At 36.7% G+C, this 20,698-nt stretch overlaps 1 protein-coding gene across 2 annotated transcripts in view; it reads right to left on the bottom strand.

The window, feature by feature from the left end:
- Positions 1–20,462, bottom strand: part of Ccnyl1 (cyclin Y like 1) — a 36,721-nt gene extending 16,259 nt beyond the window's left edge. Inside the window, exons 1-4 of one of the 2 annotated variants that reach the window (XM_078017907.1) lie at positions 19,881–20,459; positions 9,527–9,601; positions 7,546–7,580; positions 1,679–1,779 (exon numbers count right to left, since the gene is read on the bottom strand). In XM_078017907.1, coding sequence (XP_077874033.1) covers positions 1,679–1,779; positions 7,546–7,580; positions 9,527–9,601; positions 19,881–20,112 — 443 coding nt within the window. In that variant the 5' untranslated portion in view covers positions 20,113–20,459. Of the gene's footprint in view, positions 1–1,678; positions 1,780–7,545; positions 7,581–9,526; positions 9,602–19,880 lie in introns of both variants that reach the window. The other variant, XM_078017908.1, reaches the window with a different exon arrangement.
- Between the last annotated feature and the right edge of the window lie 236 nt (positions 20,463–20,698).

Raw genomic sequence — 20,698 nt, 5'->3', positions numbered from 1 at the left:
TCCAACACATTGTACAAATAAAGGGGATGAAGGCTTAAATATGATTTGCCCAAGGTCCCACTGAACAATCAGAAACAGTTTTCTATACTCTTTAATAAGAGTGGCTCCCAAACTTCGCTGCACATTGGAATTGCCTGAGGAGGTTTAAACAGACCTGACTTCTTGAGACATTCCAATTAATTGGGCATTAAGAATGATTTTAAAGTTCCCTAGGTAAGTGCAATGTGCAGCAAAATTTGAGATTGACATAGGGTTGAGATCAGAATCACCTGAATGTTTTGTGCACTTTATATCCACCACCAGTTTCCTCAAAGGCTTGTGAGTGTCTATGGATGAAGGGGAAAAGGAAGGTGGGAAAATTCACGTTTGTAGAAATGTATTCTGAAAAAAAGTCGCATAGGTGATTCTAAGAAGGCTTAGAATTCCCCTAAGAACATTCCCTTAAGAACAATGCACTAAATCCATGAAAAACATTTTTCAGAATTTTCCTAAAAGTCAATTTGCCCTATTAATTCTCTCAATAAATCTTTCTTTCACCAATAGTGAATGTACTGAATGATTATTTTTAGAATTTAATGAAAGAAACTAAAACTTACTGTACTTCCAAACACAAGACTTCTAAACAACAAACTCAGTTAAGAGATCAAAAAGCATGAAACCTACATATGTTAGCAAGGTTACTCTTTAAAATTATATTCTGAATTATACACTGAAATATCAGAATCTTTTGAATTCAAAAGAACCTGAGGGTTCTAGCCAAAGTAGAGTGGTTTTTTAATCATGGCTATTTAGGGCTGAAAACAAACATTCAGTGATTACTTAATAGATGCCAAATCTCAGAAAGGGCTTAGTTTTTGCTGAAACATAATTCAATCTCAACTACTGTTATATGTGTGAGAGAAAAGTTACACTACTGTAAGTGTGAACTTGCAGTTTTCAAATGAAGTAGAAGTTACTGATAATTTAATTAGCTAAGAAATTAAAAAGCTGGTATATTCGAATAAAATAAGGCTAATTAGGCTTTTTAGACTAAAAAGTAAAATTAGGGATAAGAATATTAACATTCTAAAACAGCACTTTCCAAACTATGTTCTAAAAAAATCAATGCTCACATCCCAAGAAGTCATTAATAATGTTCCCTGGACAACCCCAACATCATGGGGGAAGCTCTCTACCCGGTTTTTGTTGATGTCATTTTAATAAGTTTAAAAGGTTCATCTTGGAGTGTTTTGAAAGTGCATCTTTTATTTCAAATGCCAATATGCTTTGGTGCCAGGAGTGGACTAGGTAGTCCTTCCTCCTACAGTAGTTTCCAAAGTAGTTAACAAGTATTTTAGATATGAAACTCATAACTATTTTTTTCCAGAAACATCTGATAAAAAGCACCTCTTCTTATGTTCAATAGTGTCTTAACAACATAAATGCATCAAATAAAGAGGTACACTTTTCCTGAGATTCCTTATTTGCTAACTGGCTTTCCCTTTCACCAAAGTCTGAGATTAAAATGGAAATTGAAAACTCACATTTAGGTCCTTAAAAATCAATGTATACTTGACCCCAATTTTGTAAACTGAGCACTAAAAAGGACAGTCAATAGCTGAAATTACCAAGTATGGCTGGGATGCTTTTAGCAGAAAGGGGTCTGTCACTCAGCCCTTGGCAACCTAGTTGTACTCACCATTTTATTGTGGTTCTAAGATTAGGCTGGCTGACTGTGCTGTCATCTAGAAATATTGTTGAGCATGAGCTATACTTTTTAGTAAGCTGCCCTGGAGATACCTGAAGGGGAGGGAAATAGAAGAAAATGTCACAGTAAGTTAAATCTATAAAATGTGTTTATTTTCCTTGGTTAAAATGTCAAACGATAAAGCATTAAGATATTTCTTATACTCTGTGAACTGCCTGAGTGTGATATCATGTGTGGCTCTATAGGAAACCCATTGGAGGCTCTTAACTTCACAGATGATGTTTGAGGAATGGATTATAAAATGCTGCCCTTGGTATGGTACCTATAATCAAACCTGGCAAGCATCTATTATGAATTAATCCCCTTAATAAATACTGGAAAAAGTTTAAAATAAGATTTCAGTGTTTTCCTCTTAAGCAATAAAAAGCAGTTGAGAAGGTTCTGTTTCTACTATTCAGTAACTACAATAAAATGTAATGCCTTAAATAATACCAGCACAAAAGCATTGTGCTGCACTAAATGAAAGCCTAATACCAAATTTACTGATTTGCTAGTACTAAGTGTCTAAGTGTAATTACACAAATGTTTTGGAATCAGAGGCTATGTGCCAGGGCTATTTAATAACTAACAAGGCTTGGGACCATAGGTCTGAGTCTATTCTCATATGTAGAGGGTAAAATTATTGCCTTAAGATTGTTTCACATTCAAAATCAGATGATAAAAAACAACTTTGGGAATTTAGCTTTCACTTCACTTTTAAGTAGATTGCCATTACATTACTTATATGAAAACCTCAGCCATTCATTCAAGATTTTATTTAGTTTATTCTCTTATTTGATCCACATCACAACACCTCCCTGCCTCATTAGTGTTACTCTCGGCCCAAAGTCTTTTTCTTCCTTGCCCCAGAAGCTTGACTCCTTCTACCTTCTGGGATACCTTTGCCAACAGCCACATCACAAAATTCATCCTCCAATTCAATACTTGCAGGGAGGTTATCTCCCACATAAGAAACTAAGCTGCTCCAAAGAAAGGGGGACTCTTACTGCTCCTATCTCCAGCTGCTGAGCATAAAATTGGGGACAAGTTAGGGAGTTCAACAACTGTCTGACAAATTATTAATTAATAATCAATTACATGTTGGAAGACAAATCTTGCTACAAATACAAATTAGTGAAAATTTACCTGAAGTGATACTAAAGAGATGACAATGAACTTTTTGAGGCCTCTAAATAAACTATCATTAAAACACTTTAGAAGTATCCATTTAATTGCAAAGGGTAAAAGAGTACAAGGATATAGAGCAACAGTCAAATACTGAAACAGCCTAAACTACGTTAAAACAATTCTCATCCTTAAAAAGCCAATACCGAATCTCATCACTGAATAGTTGAAGATTAACAGCAGCATTTTTTAAAACCACAGATTATCAACAATTTTAATGTTTTTTTTTAAATTAAAAAAAAAAAGCTAATTCAGATAAGCCTTCCTTTCTCCTATCAATATAACGGTTTTCATCATGCTTTTACTTTCTCCCATCAGCAACCCCTACAAATAAATGAAAGATGGGACAGGGAGAAGACCTAGCTGAAAGTACAGAGCACTTAAAAGTCACCAGTAGTCCACAGTCAGAAATATCCATAAGGTACATAAAATTGCATTTTGCTTGTTTTAGATGTTTTTATGGCAAAGTCACTTCTTTTCCTTATTAACAAAAAGTGTCAGAAGTTATATTTTTGAAAAGTATAACTATTTTGGAGGAATAAATTCTCCTTTTAACTAAAAATGTTTAAACTATATCTAAGTTTGGATATGTTTCTTAAGCTATTCAGTTAATATGTATACTGTTGAAAAAAAATCACTATACTGGAATAAAAAGAGGGGCGAAAATCAAAATGTAGACTAGTTGGTAGAACTTCAGGTGATATTTTCTTCCATTTTCTCTATTTTCAAATTTTTTTGTATCATGAATGTATATATATTGGCTTGTCTTTGAAAACATTAATGCCAAGTCATTAAAAAATTTTTAATTAGATGTGGTCTTACAAACTATGAAAGCTCCATTAATGAATCAGCAACTTATTGGCTAGATCCAACCAAAAAACATTCATCACTTCCTTTTAGTCCAGGCTTACTCTAAACTGATAAAGACAGAGGAATCATTCATTTTGTAGGAAAAGTCATTTCTGTTACCTTCTCTCCTACTGTAATCAGGCCATTCTCAAATTTCAAGATGACTAGAAAAGCTGAGTGCAAAAACTCTCTGTTGCCAATATATAGCAAACGACATACCATCACTTCCAGCTATTCCAACATTTCAGTCTTGATGACTAGAGGGTGGCAGAACGAAGCCTCTAAGCAAAGCCTAGAATATAGCTGTCAACAAGTAACTTTCCCCTCAGCTTGCATGAAAAATTAGGACAACTTGCCCTTTATTGTTAAATCGTTACCACTGCTGGCTCACAACCACAAAAAAACTACACTGACAAACATAAGGATATAAAATACAAATACTAAAAAAAAAAAAAAAAAAAAAAAATAGAAAACATTTCTGACAGATGGTTACTAAAAGAAACACAAACAATAGCATCTTTCTTCTTCCAATCAGCACAAATGATAAAGTACAGAATTTTGTAATTCTTACAGGAAAGAGAGTACTTAAGTAGACAAAGACTAGAAAATAATACCTACTAATCTGGTAAATCATAACCAGAACCTTACCATCAAAGGTCAAGAATTTGTTGAAATCCTGTCCCCACCCATTGACTTTTCCCATTGTGCCTATAGCCACTTATCTATTAAAAAACAAAAACGAAAGCCTGAAATCCTCCCCCCCATAATACATATTTGGGATATGTTTCTTTTTTTAATATTTATTTTTTTAGTTTTAGGTGAACACAATATCTTTATTTCATTTCTATGTGGTGCTGAGAATCGAACCCAGTGCCTCATGCATGCTAGGCGAGCGCACTACCACTTGAGCCACATCCCCAGCCCCTGGGATGTGTTTTTAAGAATCAATAACATTTAATCAACCTCAAATTTTCTAACACTTTATGCATTCATGAAAACTATTCCAACTTTTGTTGCACAGTAACAAGACAATACAGCAGGATGTGTATTTGAAAGAATTCTAAAACATGGCCTTATATATGCTAATTATAGGTAAAACTGCATATTGATTTTGTGCTTGGATATATACTTTAAATACAGGTTCTAAATTCATTTATTAAACATTGAAGATTGACCACACATATATACCCCTTTCCTCCTGAAATCTCATTAAAGGTATAAAATACAGGTTTATAGCTAAGACTAGGAGTCAGGACAGAGAGATGATTTTTATTGTTTGAAATATTAAAGTAGATAAAAGAATAGTAACATGACAGAAGAGTAGAAATACAACTCTGGTGGCCATGAAGAATCAGTGGCAGGAATAAGCAAGCCAGTTTATCTTGCAGAACCCATAGAGACTCAGATTTCAGAGGCACAAAGCATCTTGGAATGAAACATAAAACGAAGATAAAGGAGGTCAATTGGAAATTTGTAGTTAGAACCCAAAGTCCATCTGTCCTCCATTTTATAGGGATCTAGATATTAATTCTCCAGATATATTAAACCTGACAGTTTCTGGGCTTAGAGTTACCATTCTCAGAGACACTGTGGGTAAAACTTGGAAAATAAGAGGAAAAAACTACATACTCCACACCTCCCTTTTCCAACTTCTGAAAAATAAGCAGCCATGCTTGTACTCCCTAGGTAGAAAAGTGGAAGATCCTTCTCTGAAGAAACTGAACTATCCAGAGACAGGGCACCCCACATAATAAAAATACTGAGGTCCCAACAAATGAAAAGCTGGGCATGGCCTCCAAATCCTTGGGAGTGAAATCCATCAGTTAACAAGTCCTTCTCATACATAGTGCTTCAAACCAGACAAAGTCAGGGTCTACCACACATTTGAGGCAAGCCTCGATCGAAGGATTAAAAAAAGGAATTCATGGGAGTACTTGAAATTTAGGAGTAAGTGAAAACTCAAGACAAAAAATTCAAGAGAAGGGCTGAAGAATCTCTAACTAGGACAAAAAGACAAACCAGAAATTGGGGAGGGAATAGAAATTGGACACTGGTGTAGAAATACTGTCAAAGAGGCCCAACATCTGAATGACAAAAATACAAGGGGGCAAAAAAAAAAAAAAGAAAATATCAATGAAATTACAAGAAAATTTTCTACAAAGAGCTAATATGCAAACTAATGACCTCAATTAAAATAAAAAGGTTCCTAACAGCCAGGCATGGTGGCACAAGCCTGTAATCCCAGTGGCCCAGGAGGGTGAGGCAAGAGGATTGTGAGTTCAAAGCCAGCCTCAGCAAAAGTGACTCATTAAGCAACTTAGTGAGATCCTGTCTCTAAATAAAATGCAAAATAGGGCTGGGGATGTGGCTGAGTGGTTGAGTGCCCCTGAGTTCAATCCCTGGTACCAAAAATTAAAAAAGGTTCATTAACAAGCCATATCATGCAACTTCAGAATCCCTCAGATAGAGAAGATACTAAAGCTTTCAGAGAAGTTATAGGGGAAAATTACTAAAGTTGGTTATATATAATGTAGAATACAATGGCAAAAATTTATAAATGAGGAGACAATAAAGAAATATCAGGACTGGGGCCGTGGCTCAGAGGTAGAGAGCACTTGCCTCATACATGTGAGGCACTAGGTGCAATCCTCAGCATCACGTAAAAAAATAAATGAATAAATATATTATGTCCATGTGCAGCTAAAAAAAAATTTAAAAAAAAAAGAAGTATCTTCACCACTGGAATAATTCATTTCAACCTAGAATCCTACTTATACTTTTACCAAATAGGAGGAGCACATTTATGTGCCCTTTCCCAGGAAAATGTACAAGAGGTATAAGACGACAAAGGGAAACACAAAAATTACAGGATCCAATACAAGAGAGCAGTTATTTGAGATCCCAGATAACTTCAGAAAGATACCCCAGGAAAAATAGGCAGAGAACTGCTTAACAAAAAACCAGTCTGTTTTAGAGTAGAATGATAGAAGACTGAGAAGGGTTGCCTCCAGGAAAAAAGACTAAATAGATGCGATTTAGTAAAGGAAAATTTTTTTTATAGGCATGTGACAAATGTTAAAACATTTGGGGGGGGAACAGACAAGTGAAAATATGAAATTCCACAAAAAATTGAAGAATATGAAAGCAAAGAGGCCAGTGAGGGGGCCATTTACTACATGTGGCTGTGTGAGTTAATGTTCATTAGGAAATGGCGGATTATCACAGGAGGAATACAGAAGTGCTCAGACCTCAGAAATATCTTTTTAAGAGGAAAATTAAGGGTGAACAGGAGGTGGCACAAAGTACAATATGACAGCAGTGAAAAATATTTGCAAGTCAATGTAAATATCGATCAGTGATTTAATAATAAAATGTGATACATGTCAAGGAAATACAGCAGGGGAATAAGGTCACAGTGGAATGAGGAAGCTAAACTTTCACCTGCTATAAATTACAGGAAATCAACAGCTAATGCTAAAAACTGACTTAATAGTTTGCTACTTTAATTAAAAAAAAAAAGACCAAAAAATTAAGGCAAAATATTTCAGGCATATCTTTATATCACAACCACGTTACTGAAATTTAACTGTCAGAAACCTTTAAAAACTGACATTACTAAGTCAAAGATTTCCCTGAGTAAATTTAATACTTAAGAAATTGGAGAGATTTAGAAAATCCACAAAAAGTGGACCCTGATAACATTAATGAATCACCATTACATATATATTTTAAAAAATCACAGTAGACATACTTTTAATTCACTATAAGTTTAACTGTTTACTTACATGGTTTAAATGGTTGCTCTTCCTCTTTTCACGCACTAAGAATAAAAAAAAATTAACTGATCAATTCTGGTACAAATGTCATAGAAAAATAAAAAGTAGCTAATTATCTGATGAATTACCAATATACAAAATGACAAAGTTAATTCTTTTTTAAAATAATTTCCAACAAAATTAATAATCTGAATTTTCTGGCAAGATAAATTTCATAATAAAATCTAAAAACTTAGTTCTACTTTTTTACTAGCAGATAATTTATTACATATAAATAAGAGACTCTCCATATACAAAAGGGGCAAAACGAATTGAGCTAGGTAGGAAATATAGCTAATAAGATAGTACACATACTGCATACCTGAATAAATAGTAGTATTTTCTAGTTCTACATTTCCTTACTTTAATTACAAGGATCTAAGAGGTGATAGCTCTAGGAAACTGTTTTTGGCTAGGCAGCCATTTCTAGATGCATCTGAATCCTAGAAACATCCTGAACCACCTATTGATAATCTACCAAAATAAAAAAATTAATGGGCCTTTATACAATTGGAAAGTAGCCTATCTTAAATTTAAATTTTTAAATGAGTGTGCTAACCTAATTGAACATGATTATCTACAGCACACTGATTTCATTATGCTCTAATTAAGGCCAGAAAAGTATATGCTCCTAAGAGGGACTTGGGCCACACTTTGTTTCCCACACTGCCTCCTCCTTTAACGCTAGAAGGCACTGTAGTCACACATTCCTTCCCACTAAAAAGAGCAGCAGGGATAGTTTTTTACTTCCTCACACTCTAGAATACAGTTCTTAAAGAAACTGAGACATAGCAATGCTAATCAGAAATGGCCAGCTGAAGACAGGAAAAGTACACACATAGCAACCACTAATTTTTACTGTGCTACATTACCCCAAATGTAATACAGAACCCTCCACTTTTTATATTATTCTTGTTGTAATAAACTAAATCAGTTTTGTCTTTAAATTTTTTGCTTTTTTACTTGTACATGGACACAATGCCTTTATTTATTTTTATGTGATGCTATGATAAAACCCAGTGCCTTACACGTGCTAGGCAAGTGCTCTACCACTGAGCCACAACTCCAGCCCCTCATTTTTGCTTTTTAGCAAAAAAAGGATTTGACCAAACATTAAGAAAAACAGCACAGATGAAGAAAAATCCTACAGTTTTAATGGTTCATCCCAAAACAATCAGGACACATGAAATTTACACTAGTTTCACACACTGGCTAACCTCTTGGGAAACACCATAATTCACGTTTGTTCCAGTTTTTAATACATTAGGATGAAAAAGCTTTGAATGGCTTAAAAGTTCTGAATAGGATAAATCAAGATGTGAGACCGGCTCATTTATTTAGAGGACTGTAAAATGAGCTCAAAATCAGATTTAATCCCCATATGTAAACAACTGATTTTTTAAAATTTGTTCATATGAAAACCTAATTAAAACCTAAATCATATTATTTATCTTTAAAACATGCTCTGAGGATCAAGGGGGAAGGTTAAAAAAAATATGGAATACTAGGTATAAATCAATGACCACTTCTAAATTGTGTGGCAACTGTCTTTATTAAGAGGTAACAAAGTGTATAAACACAAAGTCTAGGGGCTGGGGATGTGGCTCAAGCGGTAGCGCGCTCGCCTGACATGCGTGCAGCCCGGGTTCGATCCTCAGCACCACATACCAACAAAGATGTTGTGTCCGCCGAGAACTAAAAACAAAAAATAAATATTAAAAATTCTCTCTCTCCTCTCTTAAAAAAAAAAAAACACAAAGTCTACCTGTATTAATTAAGGGAGAGTATATATCATCACATATTAAAAAGTCATGTAGAATATATGTAACATTTAAAATTTTAAAGCAGTGTAGGAGTTCTTCTAAATATTTTCTATGATATGCCATATAAAATAGTCCTTTCTTTGGAAGGGAAAAATATTGTCTTACCATAGGGAAAAATATTGTCTTACCATCTGTCTGAGATTTGCTCAGGAAAATTGTGCTTGCCCTTGGATGGTCAGAAGGGTTTGATTCCAAAGCTAAATCTATAGAGAAAGAGAAAAAGATGTGATAATTTAGTTCAATAAAAGAGTAGATGGTTTTTAAATAGATACCTATCAGGTTTAATCACTTTCAATAGTCTTAGAAAAAAATTTTAGTTATGAACATGTAGGAAACAAGCAACAATATAAAAACACTACAGGGTAACTGTAAAATCCTAGATTCTCTCCGCACATGTGGAGCAAAACCAGGCTAGGCTGGGTCTTAGACCTCTTTTTAAAAAAATAATTGAATGCAACTTTTAGATAAACCGTTTACAAGACCACCTCTTCTCGTCCTCCAGAAATGCAAGCACTCTTCTCTGTGCTGATATTACCAGCACATTTCAGGAACAGTCTCAACAAGTGATGCTGCCCTGGCCAATTACTGTCAAACACTGGCTCAATATATCAAATATGCCAAAACAAGATTGTTTTGACAAATGTTTTTCAGACAATCACAAGGCTAATTCTAACTTCTTTCAACAAGTAAATTAATCTAGTTAGCTTTGGCTTATTTGTGGGCTATTAATCATGGCAGATATAAGAGGACTGCATAAAAATTCAATGTCCTAACCTACAAAAACACTTCCATGAAAAAAACTAATTAAAAAACAAAAACAGAAACTTCTGTCCTTAATTTCAAAGACAACATTCTTTTCTCTTCATTCTTAATCCCTACAGTCCACACTGGGAACAAGACGTGACAATCTATTTGGTCAAGACTATAAAACAGATTCATAAATTTTGTTTATACTTTGCCATCATGGGACAGCAAAAGTTGTCAGAATGTGGGAACCTACAACACTCCTCAGCAATGTCCACTCTCAAGCCATTTAAGATGGACCAAGATCTAAACAGAGTAACAGTAAGGCAATTATTTCCCAAACCATATTTTAGTAATTGTCCTACTTTAAAAGAAAAAAAAGAAGGATTCAATGTCCAAATCACAAAACACTACCATCCAAGGCTCTTACAAAATCAAAATGTATACTGATATATTACTCAGTATATTTCACAAATTTGTCTACTTAAAATACTTTCTCCCCCTCCAAGTAATATTGTTAGAATCTTGCATGAACATAATTTGGGACTTCCTGATTTAATGGAAATCCAATTCATCCATTTTAATGGTACTGTTAGATCATCAGAAACTTACATATTTAAACCAACCACTCTGTCCTTCATGGAAATTTATTCACATAAGTTTATTAAACTGCTTTTGAAGAAAACTATTCTTATGTAAAAGACCCACAAAACAGTTTTTTTCACATGATGAAAGGATGATGAGACAATGTGAGCTATGTGGAAAAATAAAATCATGTGAGCACAGAATGACAAAAAGACTTTCATAGCTATCTCCCTAAAGCTTCTGAAGGGATTTGGGACTACTTTCTCCCCCAAATAAAGCAAATATATTACAATTTGAATTTAAAACATAATTTGCAGAATTATTAAAGTATCTTAAAAGTTTGCAGAAATAGCCATATTATATATTAACAACAATGTAATGATAAAACTTAATTCAAAATGTTCAATGGAAGTCTAGGGAAATTAAGTATCACAATTACAGAAAAGCAAGCTTAAAACACACACACACACACACACACACACACACACACATAAAAATCCTAAAATCAAAATATGCTACTACGAATATTAAACAACATTCAGAGAGAGATATAAAAGAAATTACAACCCGCAAACAAAAAGCAAAATTAGCCCAAGTGACAAGCTGACAACTCTCTACCTCCCACCCTAGGTTTTAAGGTGGGTGCAAGACCCTCGGCTAGACAATTAATTAGAGCTCACTTGAGACTTACCAAGTACTAGAGGAAAACAGCAAAGCTGTTCTCTAGGACCATTAACTAGCCTAGTCAGCAGCTGTGGCTGGCTAACTTTGCAATCGTGAGAAATAAAGCCTTTTCAGGCGAGATGAATAGCGGGGGAAGAACTGAGATAGGTTCTGAGATCATGTAATTCCCGAGTCAGGTTGTACCTAATCTCTGAAATCCTTGTTATACAAGTCTATTTAGATATAGGTTTTAACTTGCAAATGTAAAAGACCTGCTTAATCATAGGTACTAATGAAGATACCAAAGGTAGCGATGGATTAAATTATCACTTGCTCATTCAATGAATCTTATTAAACAGAAATTTGCAAAAGCCAAATTTAAAAATTATTGATACTCTTATAACCATTACTTTTAGTTGCTTTTCTTATTATTTTTTAAAAAAATAATTATTATTATTTTCTTATTATGTTTAAAAAACTGCTCTTGGGGTTGTGGCTCAGTGATAGAGGACCTTGGGGTTCAATCCCCAGAATGGTAGGAACAGCTCCCGGGCTGGGATATAGCTCAGTGGTAAAGTATTTGTCTAGCATGTCTGAGGCCCTGGGCACTAAAAACAAATGAAAACAAAAAGACAGAAAATCCTCTTATCAGTATACCATTTATGTCTTATTACATGAAAATGACTTCTACCCCCCTTACAGTATATTTACTATTTAATGCATACATACATAATGATGCAGCCAAATGTCACTCCTATACTTAATCTATTCTGGGGGAATTTAGGCACTTACAACATTCTATTCTAATATTATGAAGAAAACCTTCAAGAGCATAGTTTTTAAATTATTCTTTTTATTTCCTTGGAAAGACTTATAAAAGTGGGATGACTAGAAAAGCTTGGATCATTTTCATGGTTCAATATGTACAGTGCTAAAATTGCTTTCTAAAAGAAGAGCACAAGCTAACAATTATAACAATAAACAATTTTAATTTCTACCCCAGTTTTGGATACCTAAAAAAGAAAAAAGTCCTGTTATGTTAATGAGGTACATTACCGCAACTCTAATTGACTATTCTCCAGTGGTTAACAGTGGTATTTCCATTTTGGTGAGTTTCATATATTTATATATACTGTAGGCATTGTATCCACTAGGGCCTTAGGGTTGTCAATTTACACAAGATTTTCAGAAAATACTGATTTTTGTCTTTAGCCCATCATAGTTTTCTATATAACTTGCATTTCTGATGATGCTAAGTACCAGATGTTGGTATTACATGTATAGAATGGAAATTTAAGCCATTACATAGTAAACTCATATACATACTATTATTTCTGCAATCTCCATTAAATCTACTGCCAAGAGCCTAAGGAGACTCTGATAAATCACACTACACTATTTTCCACTATCACAAAGGTAAAACTTTCCACTATAAAGCAAGGCATCAGGTCCCACAAATATGCACACAGCATACATAGAGATGTCAGGAAGTAAAAATACATTAATTACCATGCATCTTATGATGTGAATCCCTTTAAAATCATTTAAGAAACCAGTAAAAATGTTTTAAATTAAGAAAAATATTCTTTTATCTCAATGATTAGGGGTGCTGTGATTAAAATTGTAAGACAGACTTTCTGTTATCAATTTAAATTGTAATTTAATTGGACAGTATGATAGACTGACATTGGAAAAGCACAATTTAAAAAAATTAAACTCCAGTCTTAAGGTAAACATCTTTGATATCAAAAACTGCTTTTTCGGACTGGGGATGTGGCTCAAGTGGTGGCACACTCACCTGGCATGCACAGGGCGCTGGACTCGATCCTCAGCACCACATAAAAATAAAAATAAAGATGTTGTGTCCACCGAAAACTAATAAATATTTTTAAAAAACTGCTTTTCTCTAGTCTATCAGTTGTTATGACCCACTCTGACTGCACAGATATTTAAAAATGTGAAAGCATATGCGACTAACTGAAATACATTACTAAAGGCTGAAAAGTTGAAGTAACCATAAACTGTCATGAAATTATTTCTTAGCCAGGTGTGGTGGCACATGCCTGTAATCCCAGTGGCTTGGGAGGCTGAAACAGGAGAATAGCAAGGTTCAAAGCCAGCCTCAGTTAACTGTGAGGCACTAAGCAACTCAGTTGAGACCCTGTCTCTGATAAACCACAAAAATAGGGCTTGGGATGTGGCTTAGTGGTCAAGTGCCCCTGAGTTCAATCCTCAGTATCAAAAAAACAAAACAAAATTATTTCCTTGTCAAAATATTCAAGGGAGAGGGTAGTGACCAAGAAACTATTGGACCTTGCTGCATCACAGTATATTTCAGAAATATACTGATTTTAACATTGATTTCAATATATCCTAATTAAACAGATGTCAGCAGTTTCGGGGCCAACTTCTGGGCAACTATTTATTGAAAGGCTCAATCCATTTACTGATCTGTTCGATTTTCCCTTACTGTACATTATAAGAATACACAAATATTTCAAGTGCCACAATCACCATGCAAACAATGATTTTATCTCTGAGTCCACATTTTCTACCATCATAATTCTTCACCTGGCAGCCTTGAGCTGGCCTGCTTCAGCAGAGGGCAACAGCAGAGCTCCTGCATGCTGTTAGTGCTGGCTCCTATCTGGTTTCTCTTTTCTAGCCTCTGATGGTACTAATTCTGGCTTCCAATTCATTTCTGGACCTGCATATCCGTCAGTTCTCAGTCTTGCCCTGTTTTAATTTTCCATCTATGTTTTAGTGAAAATGAAATGTGACATTTCAGACACAGTAATATACCTTTCCTCCATTATTTTTTTCTTAAGAGCACTTTACTCAGTTTCTTAGAGTTCTAAGAACATTCCTAGGTTACGAGATACTACCTTCCATTTCATTGTATATTATCCAATGCTACTGTTTAAACAGCAAGACTTAATTATTTTAATATTCTGGGGGCAGGGAAGGTAGCATCCAAAGAAGCCTATGAGTCAGTCTATAAATTATTTTCCTATATGCCACATATCTGGAATTTACATTCTTGAACTACCAAGTTTTATTTTTCAAAATCTTGGAGAATGTAATTTATACTTTTCAGAGGCCATCTTCTCATATGTAAAACAGTTTTAATTGCTATATTGTCTAACCTAAAACACTGAGAATCAAATGAAATGCAAGATGAGTCTTTATAGTGTATATTACAATCACAAAACAAAGCTTTCACAAACTCAAAAATAAACAAATAAACATTTAGCATTTCACTGGAAAACTCATACCAAAAATAACATCCCAAAATAATACATTGAGCAAACACACTTTTGCTACCCACTAAGGAAAAGGTACACACAAGATCATCAAGAATTCCTCCCAGTGTTGTTAGAGTTTTAAATATGCAAATGCATATTGTTTTCCTTGCTTTAATGTAGATTACTGTACTTTTTAAAAATGTATACTTTGGAGATCATTCCATAAGCATTCTTTTTTACAGCTCTAAAGAGGTTACATAGTATTTACATTCACTATATGGATGTCCCAGTTTCTTTTACCAGTCCCTTACAAGACATTTGAATTATTGTCAACATTTTGCTATTGAAAATGATACAATAAACTTTGTACATATGTTGTTCCATATTTGTGGTGATGTACCTTTAGAAAAAATTCCTTTAAGCAGGACTTCTGGATTAAATGTATCTGCAGTGCTGTGAGATTATACCAAATGTTTATTGATGGAGTCAAAATATTTTGTATTTCCATAAGCAATACATGAATTTAACCACCTTCATGGCCTCACCCCCAAGATTGTATTGTCAAGTTTTAGGATTTTTCCCCTCAAAGAGAAATTGCCACAGTTTTCATGTGCATTTTTCTTATGTGTGAAGGTATGTTTAAGGATCACTTGAATTCCTTTTTCTGTGACTTGTCTATTCATCTTTGTTAACATTTAGATTCACTCAATTTCTTTCTTTTTTTTTTTGTACCAGGGTACCAATTCAGGGGTACTCAACCACTGAGCCACATCTCCAGCCCCATTTTACATTTTATTTAGAGACAGGGTCTGTCTTACTGAGTTGCTTAGCACCTTGCCTTTGCTAAGGCTGGCTCTGAACTCACAATCCTCCTGCCTTAACCTCCAGAGATGCTGGGATTATAGACATGCGCCACCATGCTGACCTCAATTTCTTTAAATTAGCCATTTTAGGCCCTTATTAATATTGCTTTTTTGTCCAGATCACTATTGGCTCTCCCCTGAACTACGGGCACCTGCAGGTAGGTCTCCCTGCTTCCACCCTTGCTGCATCACAATGCATTCTCACAGAACAGCTAATCTATTTGTTTTTTTGTGTGTGTTTTTAAAATATTCCCTTATCTCTAATCCTCCAATGGTTTCCCAATACTACTGAAGTCCAGGTTCTTTGTCAAGATCTGCTGGGCATACAAAGCCTTACTTAGAACATCATGTTCCTCCTGGCATCCCTTTCACTCTGCTACACTCAGCCTTGTGTACTGTCCTTTCCCACCAGAAGAAATCCAAAAGGAGTTATCCCTCTGCAAGGAAGGTTCCTCCCACCACACACAGTTCCCTCTCATTTTTAGGACAGCTTACACATCACTAAAGGAGAACAGACATCTTTCACCACCCCACATAAAGGCATGTAAAACTGCTCTCCTACCCAATCATTAGCCGGTTGCTTTCTTCTCATCACCTCACTACCTGATATTTTTTATTTTTTATGTGCTTCCTACCATCTCCATTCTAGCATGTAAGGATCAGGGTTAGGAAGAGCGCTCTTATATACCACTGTTGGCCCTAGATCTGGAAAATTGCCTGATCATTCAAAGGTACTCAATAAATGTTAGTGTACTCAAAATCAGTTAAGTTGCTCCTGTTTGCCCATTATCATCTAAGATTTCTTTTAATGCTGTTTCTTATTTGACACCTAAAATCAGCATTATTTGCAGATCTCTTAGAGTGGTAGCTATTCAGAATTAAAAACATGAAATAAACTACCAAGTACCAAGAAACAGAGTTCTAATGTCCAGCAAAACATCAATTATAACTAATTTCGCATAAGAACATTTAATACTAAAAATACCTTACCTGCAAAATGACTCATCCTAAGGACTTAAATTGTGTCACAAGGGAAAATATGCCATCTGAATTCTATAGTAGAAAGGTCATCAAAATGTGTTTTTACCTGTGTCCCCAGAATCAAACATTTAATGGTCCTGTTTGATTTTACTATAAAAGATGCCCAATGATAAAGGTTAGGGAAATAAATGATGCTCTAACTACTCAACAATACACTAGCAGTTATTAAAAAAAAAAAAAAAAAAGCAGTAAGCACTGGCATGGAAAGACATCCTGGAGCACTCTGCATATATCAAGCACCGTCCCAGGGACTTTGTGTCTTATTTCATTGTTTTAAAAAAGTTAAAATGCAGCACATAGAGTGATTTCATTTTTATAAAATAAACAGAATGTTATAATTATATGCATATAAAAGGGTCAGAATAATCAACACCAAAGTAAGCCTTGGTGTGAATGAAAGATTTTTATGTTTTTACTGAATCTTTTACATCAAATACACTTGATAATGTAATTAAAATGGGGAACTGGGGTTGTGGCTCAGTAGTAAAGTGTTTGCTTCACATGCATGGGGCAATGGGCTTGATCCTCAGCATCACATAAATAAAATAAAGGTATTGTGTCCATCTACAATTTTTTATTTTTTAAATATGGCGGTGGGGAAAGGGTAGTAAATCATCTACTAGAAAGAAGATAGATCTGTTGCCCAGGGTTGCTGTTGTTTGTTTTGGGTACTGGGGATTGAACCCAGGGACACCAAGTCACATCCCCAACCCTTTTTGTATTTTATTTAGAGACAGGGTCTTGCTGAGTTGCTCAGAGCCTTGCTAAATTATTCACTGGGATTATAGTCCGTGCCACCACACCTGGCTGCCCAGGACTTTTTTCACATCATATTGCCATTTTATTCCCTATCCTACCCCCTTCAAAGGGGTCACCTGAAAGAGCACTCTTAGCCAGCAAATTAGCAAAGCTCCTAAAATTGGAGCATAAAAGGCTATATGAAAAGTTGAGTAAGAAAATTGGATAAGATCTTACTACTTCATTTTGTGATACTGATATTACCATCAGTTATATTAGATACACTGTCAAATAAAGACCAACTACTTTAGTCTATTTGAAATCCATATTAGGTTCTTAAGAAAAGCTCTGAAATAATCTTAATACTGTTCTGAAATGTTTTGAAGAGTAAAAAGTACATCATCATACTGTACGGTTTAATCTAAAAAAAAAAATCAAAACAATTCTTCATTGTAGAAGAGGTAAAATGTTTTATATCTAAGGTATTTCTTAGTTTCCAGGGAAACCAATGTAAAATTGTCTGAAATAAAGATATTAAAAGCAAACTTTCAATGTACTTATACTTTATAGTTGGTGCTCTAACTTGTTTCTAAGGAAACTTAAGAATAATAGCCAAATGTTGAAACTGGGTTCAATCCTTAACACCACATTGCATACATACATACATAAATGTATTGTTTATACAACTAAAAATATTTTTAAAAGATGGGAGTAAATTGTAAGAGACGGGTCTACTTTATAAATGCATTTTTGAAAAGTTTTTTCTTAGGAGCTGAATTTGGCATATCTGCTACCTCTAATTAGACATAGCCAGTTCCTATCTTCCTTTCTTCATCATAAATGCAGGTATAATACACATATGCTTCCTTTGTATTTGGAAGGGTCAAATGAGACCACACATGAAAATGTTGTGAATACTAAAGATTTAAATAAAGGTTTTACTTGAAATCTATCCAAACTACCCCAATCTACTAATTGGTTTGTAAAATCAAACTTACCTTTCACCACCCAAGCAGAACAGCTTTCACATGTATTTACATGCTTTATTTTTAAAGGTACAATTAATGCATATTTTTTCACAATTTTTGAATATTCTGAAAAGTTACAAAGGCATGTCCATCATGAGCCTTAATTATTCTAAAAAAAGGAAAATAACTGCCAGGCTGGGGAGGTAAGCTCAGTGATGGTCTTTGCCTAACATGCCTGAACCCCTTAGTTCAAACCCCAGCACTGTGAAAACAGGGGAAGAAGAGACACAAACAAGCAAAAGAAACCAAGAGTCCAACTAAAATTTACATAGAACTATAAGACATCTGCTCTATAGTAATGAAATAATCTCTGCCATTTAAATGAAACAAATGGGTCAGCAGGGCAAACATCTGTAGAATACAACGTTTTCCATTTCAAAAGATTTAAGTCTTCATTCAAGAACCATCTAGTTACTCAGAATTATATTTACCTAGATGTGTCCATTTCCAAAATTCTATGGTAAAAATCAAAGGTTCCTTTCTCTTCTCTCACCTCCCATCCCTCACGGTTTAGATCATGAAAAGCTTTCCTTTCACTTAAACATTCTAAGTGCTGAACAGGATTCTAGTGATGGGAGGGGGGGGAGGGAAGGAGGGGAAGCCATGGAAACAAACTAGCGCCGGCAGGGTCTGGCATTTTAATTTCCAAAACCATTACATTACTAATTAAAGCCTAAATTTGTTTTGACTACTTTGAAACGTTTGACCAGCAATCTCATGGACCACCTCACCTCTCCTCCCCTCTCCTCCAGAGATAAATGAAGTCCGCTAAGTGACTGAGTAGGGCTTCAGACACATTTGTCAAAGTAGGAATTAAAGTAATCGGAACTCCGTGGGTAATGTTCTTTGGGTGAAAAACAAAAGCAAAAACCGAAGCCCTGGCAGTAACCTTCGACACTTTTCAGAGTTATTTTAAGGCCCCCTTCCCCCGGTTTTTTTCTTTTGTGTTCAAATTACAGTTGGAGAGAATAAAGCAGTTCTATCCAGGAGACTTAAAACAGTCTGCTTAATATCAAATAAACTCCTATGGCAACCTCTATTTGAGTCTAAAGTAATCCTCAAACGTTTGAGTCTGAATTACTCGAATATCAGCTACCTTAACCGGTGTTTGGAATAAACAATCAGGTTCTCGCCTGGCTTCTTCACTTAGGTACCATCTGGATAGATAAGGATAGGGAGGATGGGATGGATACTCCGAAGTTGGGGCAACTAAATTTTCACTAAGCAAAGGAAGCAAATATACCAAAACAGTCGTGCAGAATCCCAGGAGACACTGAATAGAAAGAAAACCAGAAAGGGCCGAAAACTGGAGGGTCCCAGGACAGCTTGGGGAATGTGAAAGGGGGCAAGAACTGGGCGGCAAAATAGGGAGGGAAACAAGTTGGACAGACGAGGAAGGGAAAGAATAAGGGGTGGGGACGCCAAGCAGAGCCAGCTAGCATCCCGGTGCCCAGCCTTGGAAAAGCCGGCTCTGGGCAGGAAGGAGCTCGAGGCGACGGCTGCCTCCCGAGGACCCTGAGGGCGGCGGAGGCCAGAGGTGCTTCCTAGAGCGGACGGGGTCCACCGCCCCCTTACCTTCCGGCATCTCGCGGTCACTGATGTGCTGCAGGTGGTGGCCCTCGCCGGCTCCAAAATCTAACTCGGCGGGCTCCACGGCAGCGGGCGCCGGCGCTACGGCCACCGCCACTGCGTCCCCAGCCGCCGCCTCATAGAGCTCAGACTCGTAGTCCGGCTCCGCCGGCCCCGTGCGACGGCCTAGCTTGGGGCTGGCATTGGGGGACACGCAACAGGTCAGCGTGTTCCCCATGGGGCGCCTCCGCTCCTCTCCGCCGTCGCCCGCGCCTTCACTCGCCCCCGACTCCGCTACGCTCAGTGGCCGCCCCCTCCCCCAACAATGGCGCGGCCGGCGCTGGCAGCCCCGGGCTATGCCGGGGCTGCTCCGCACATGCAGACGCGGCCTCGCCCGCCGCTCGCCTGCCCGCCCCGCCGCCCGGCCCCGGGCAGGGCTCCGGCCTCAGCCGCACCCCCGCCGCCACGCCGCGGCCGCTTTCTCAGAGCCGACTAGTCTGCGAGGGCGGCGACCAACCCGGCTTATTTAAAAGGGGTGGGGACCCGACCAGCGCTGAGAGGCGCAGCCACTGCCGGCTGAGAGCGGGGTCAGAGCTCCTCCTCCTTCCGCCGCCGCCTCCCGACTAAGGGCCGCTAGCCTGGCCTGCACCTGCCAACCGGAACGCGTTCTGCGGTCACCTGGTTACGAGCAACCAATCAGACCCAGAGTTCTCTCCACGCGCCCGCCTGGAACCCAGGCACGTGACTCACGATGCCCCGCCCCGTCCACGAGTGCCCCGCCCCTCGCGAGCGGCGTCCGGCACTCGGGTTTCCATTCATCGTAG

This window comes from Ictidomys tridecemlineatus, chromosome 7 (assembly GCF_052094955.1).
Source record: "Ictidomys tridecemlineatus isolate mIctTri1 chromosome 7, mIctTri1.hap1, whole genome shotgun sequence".
Taxonomy (NCBI): Eukaryota; Metazoa; Chordata; class Mammalia; order Rodentia; family Sciuridae; genus Ictidomys; species Ictidomys tridecemlineatus.
The sequence above is the reverse complement of the archived record's forward strand: the minus strand, read 5'-3'. Positions and strand labels throughout refer to the sequence as shown.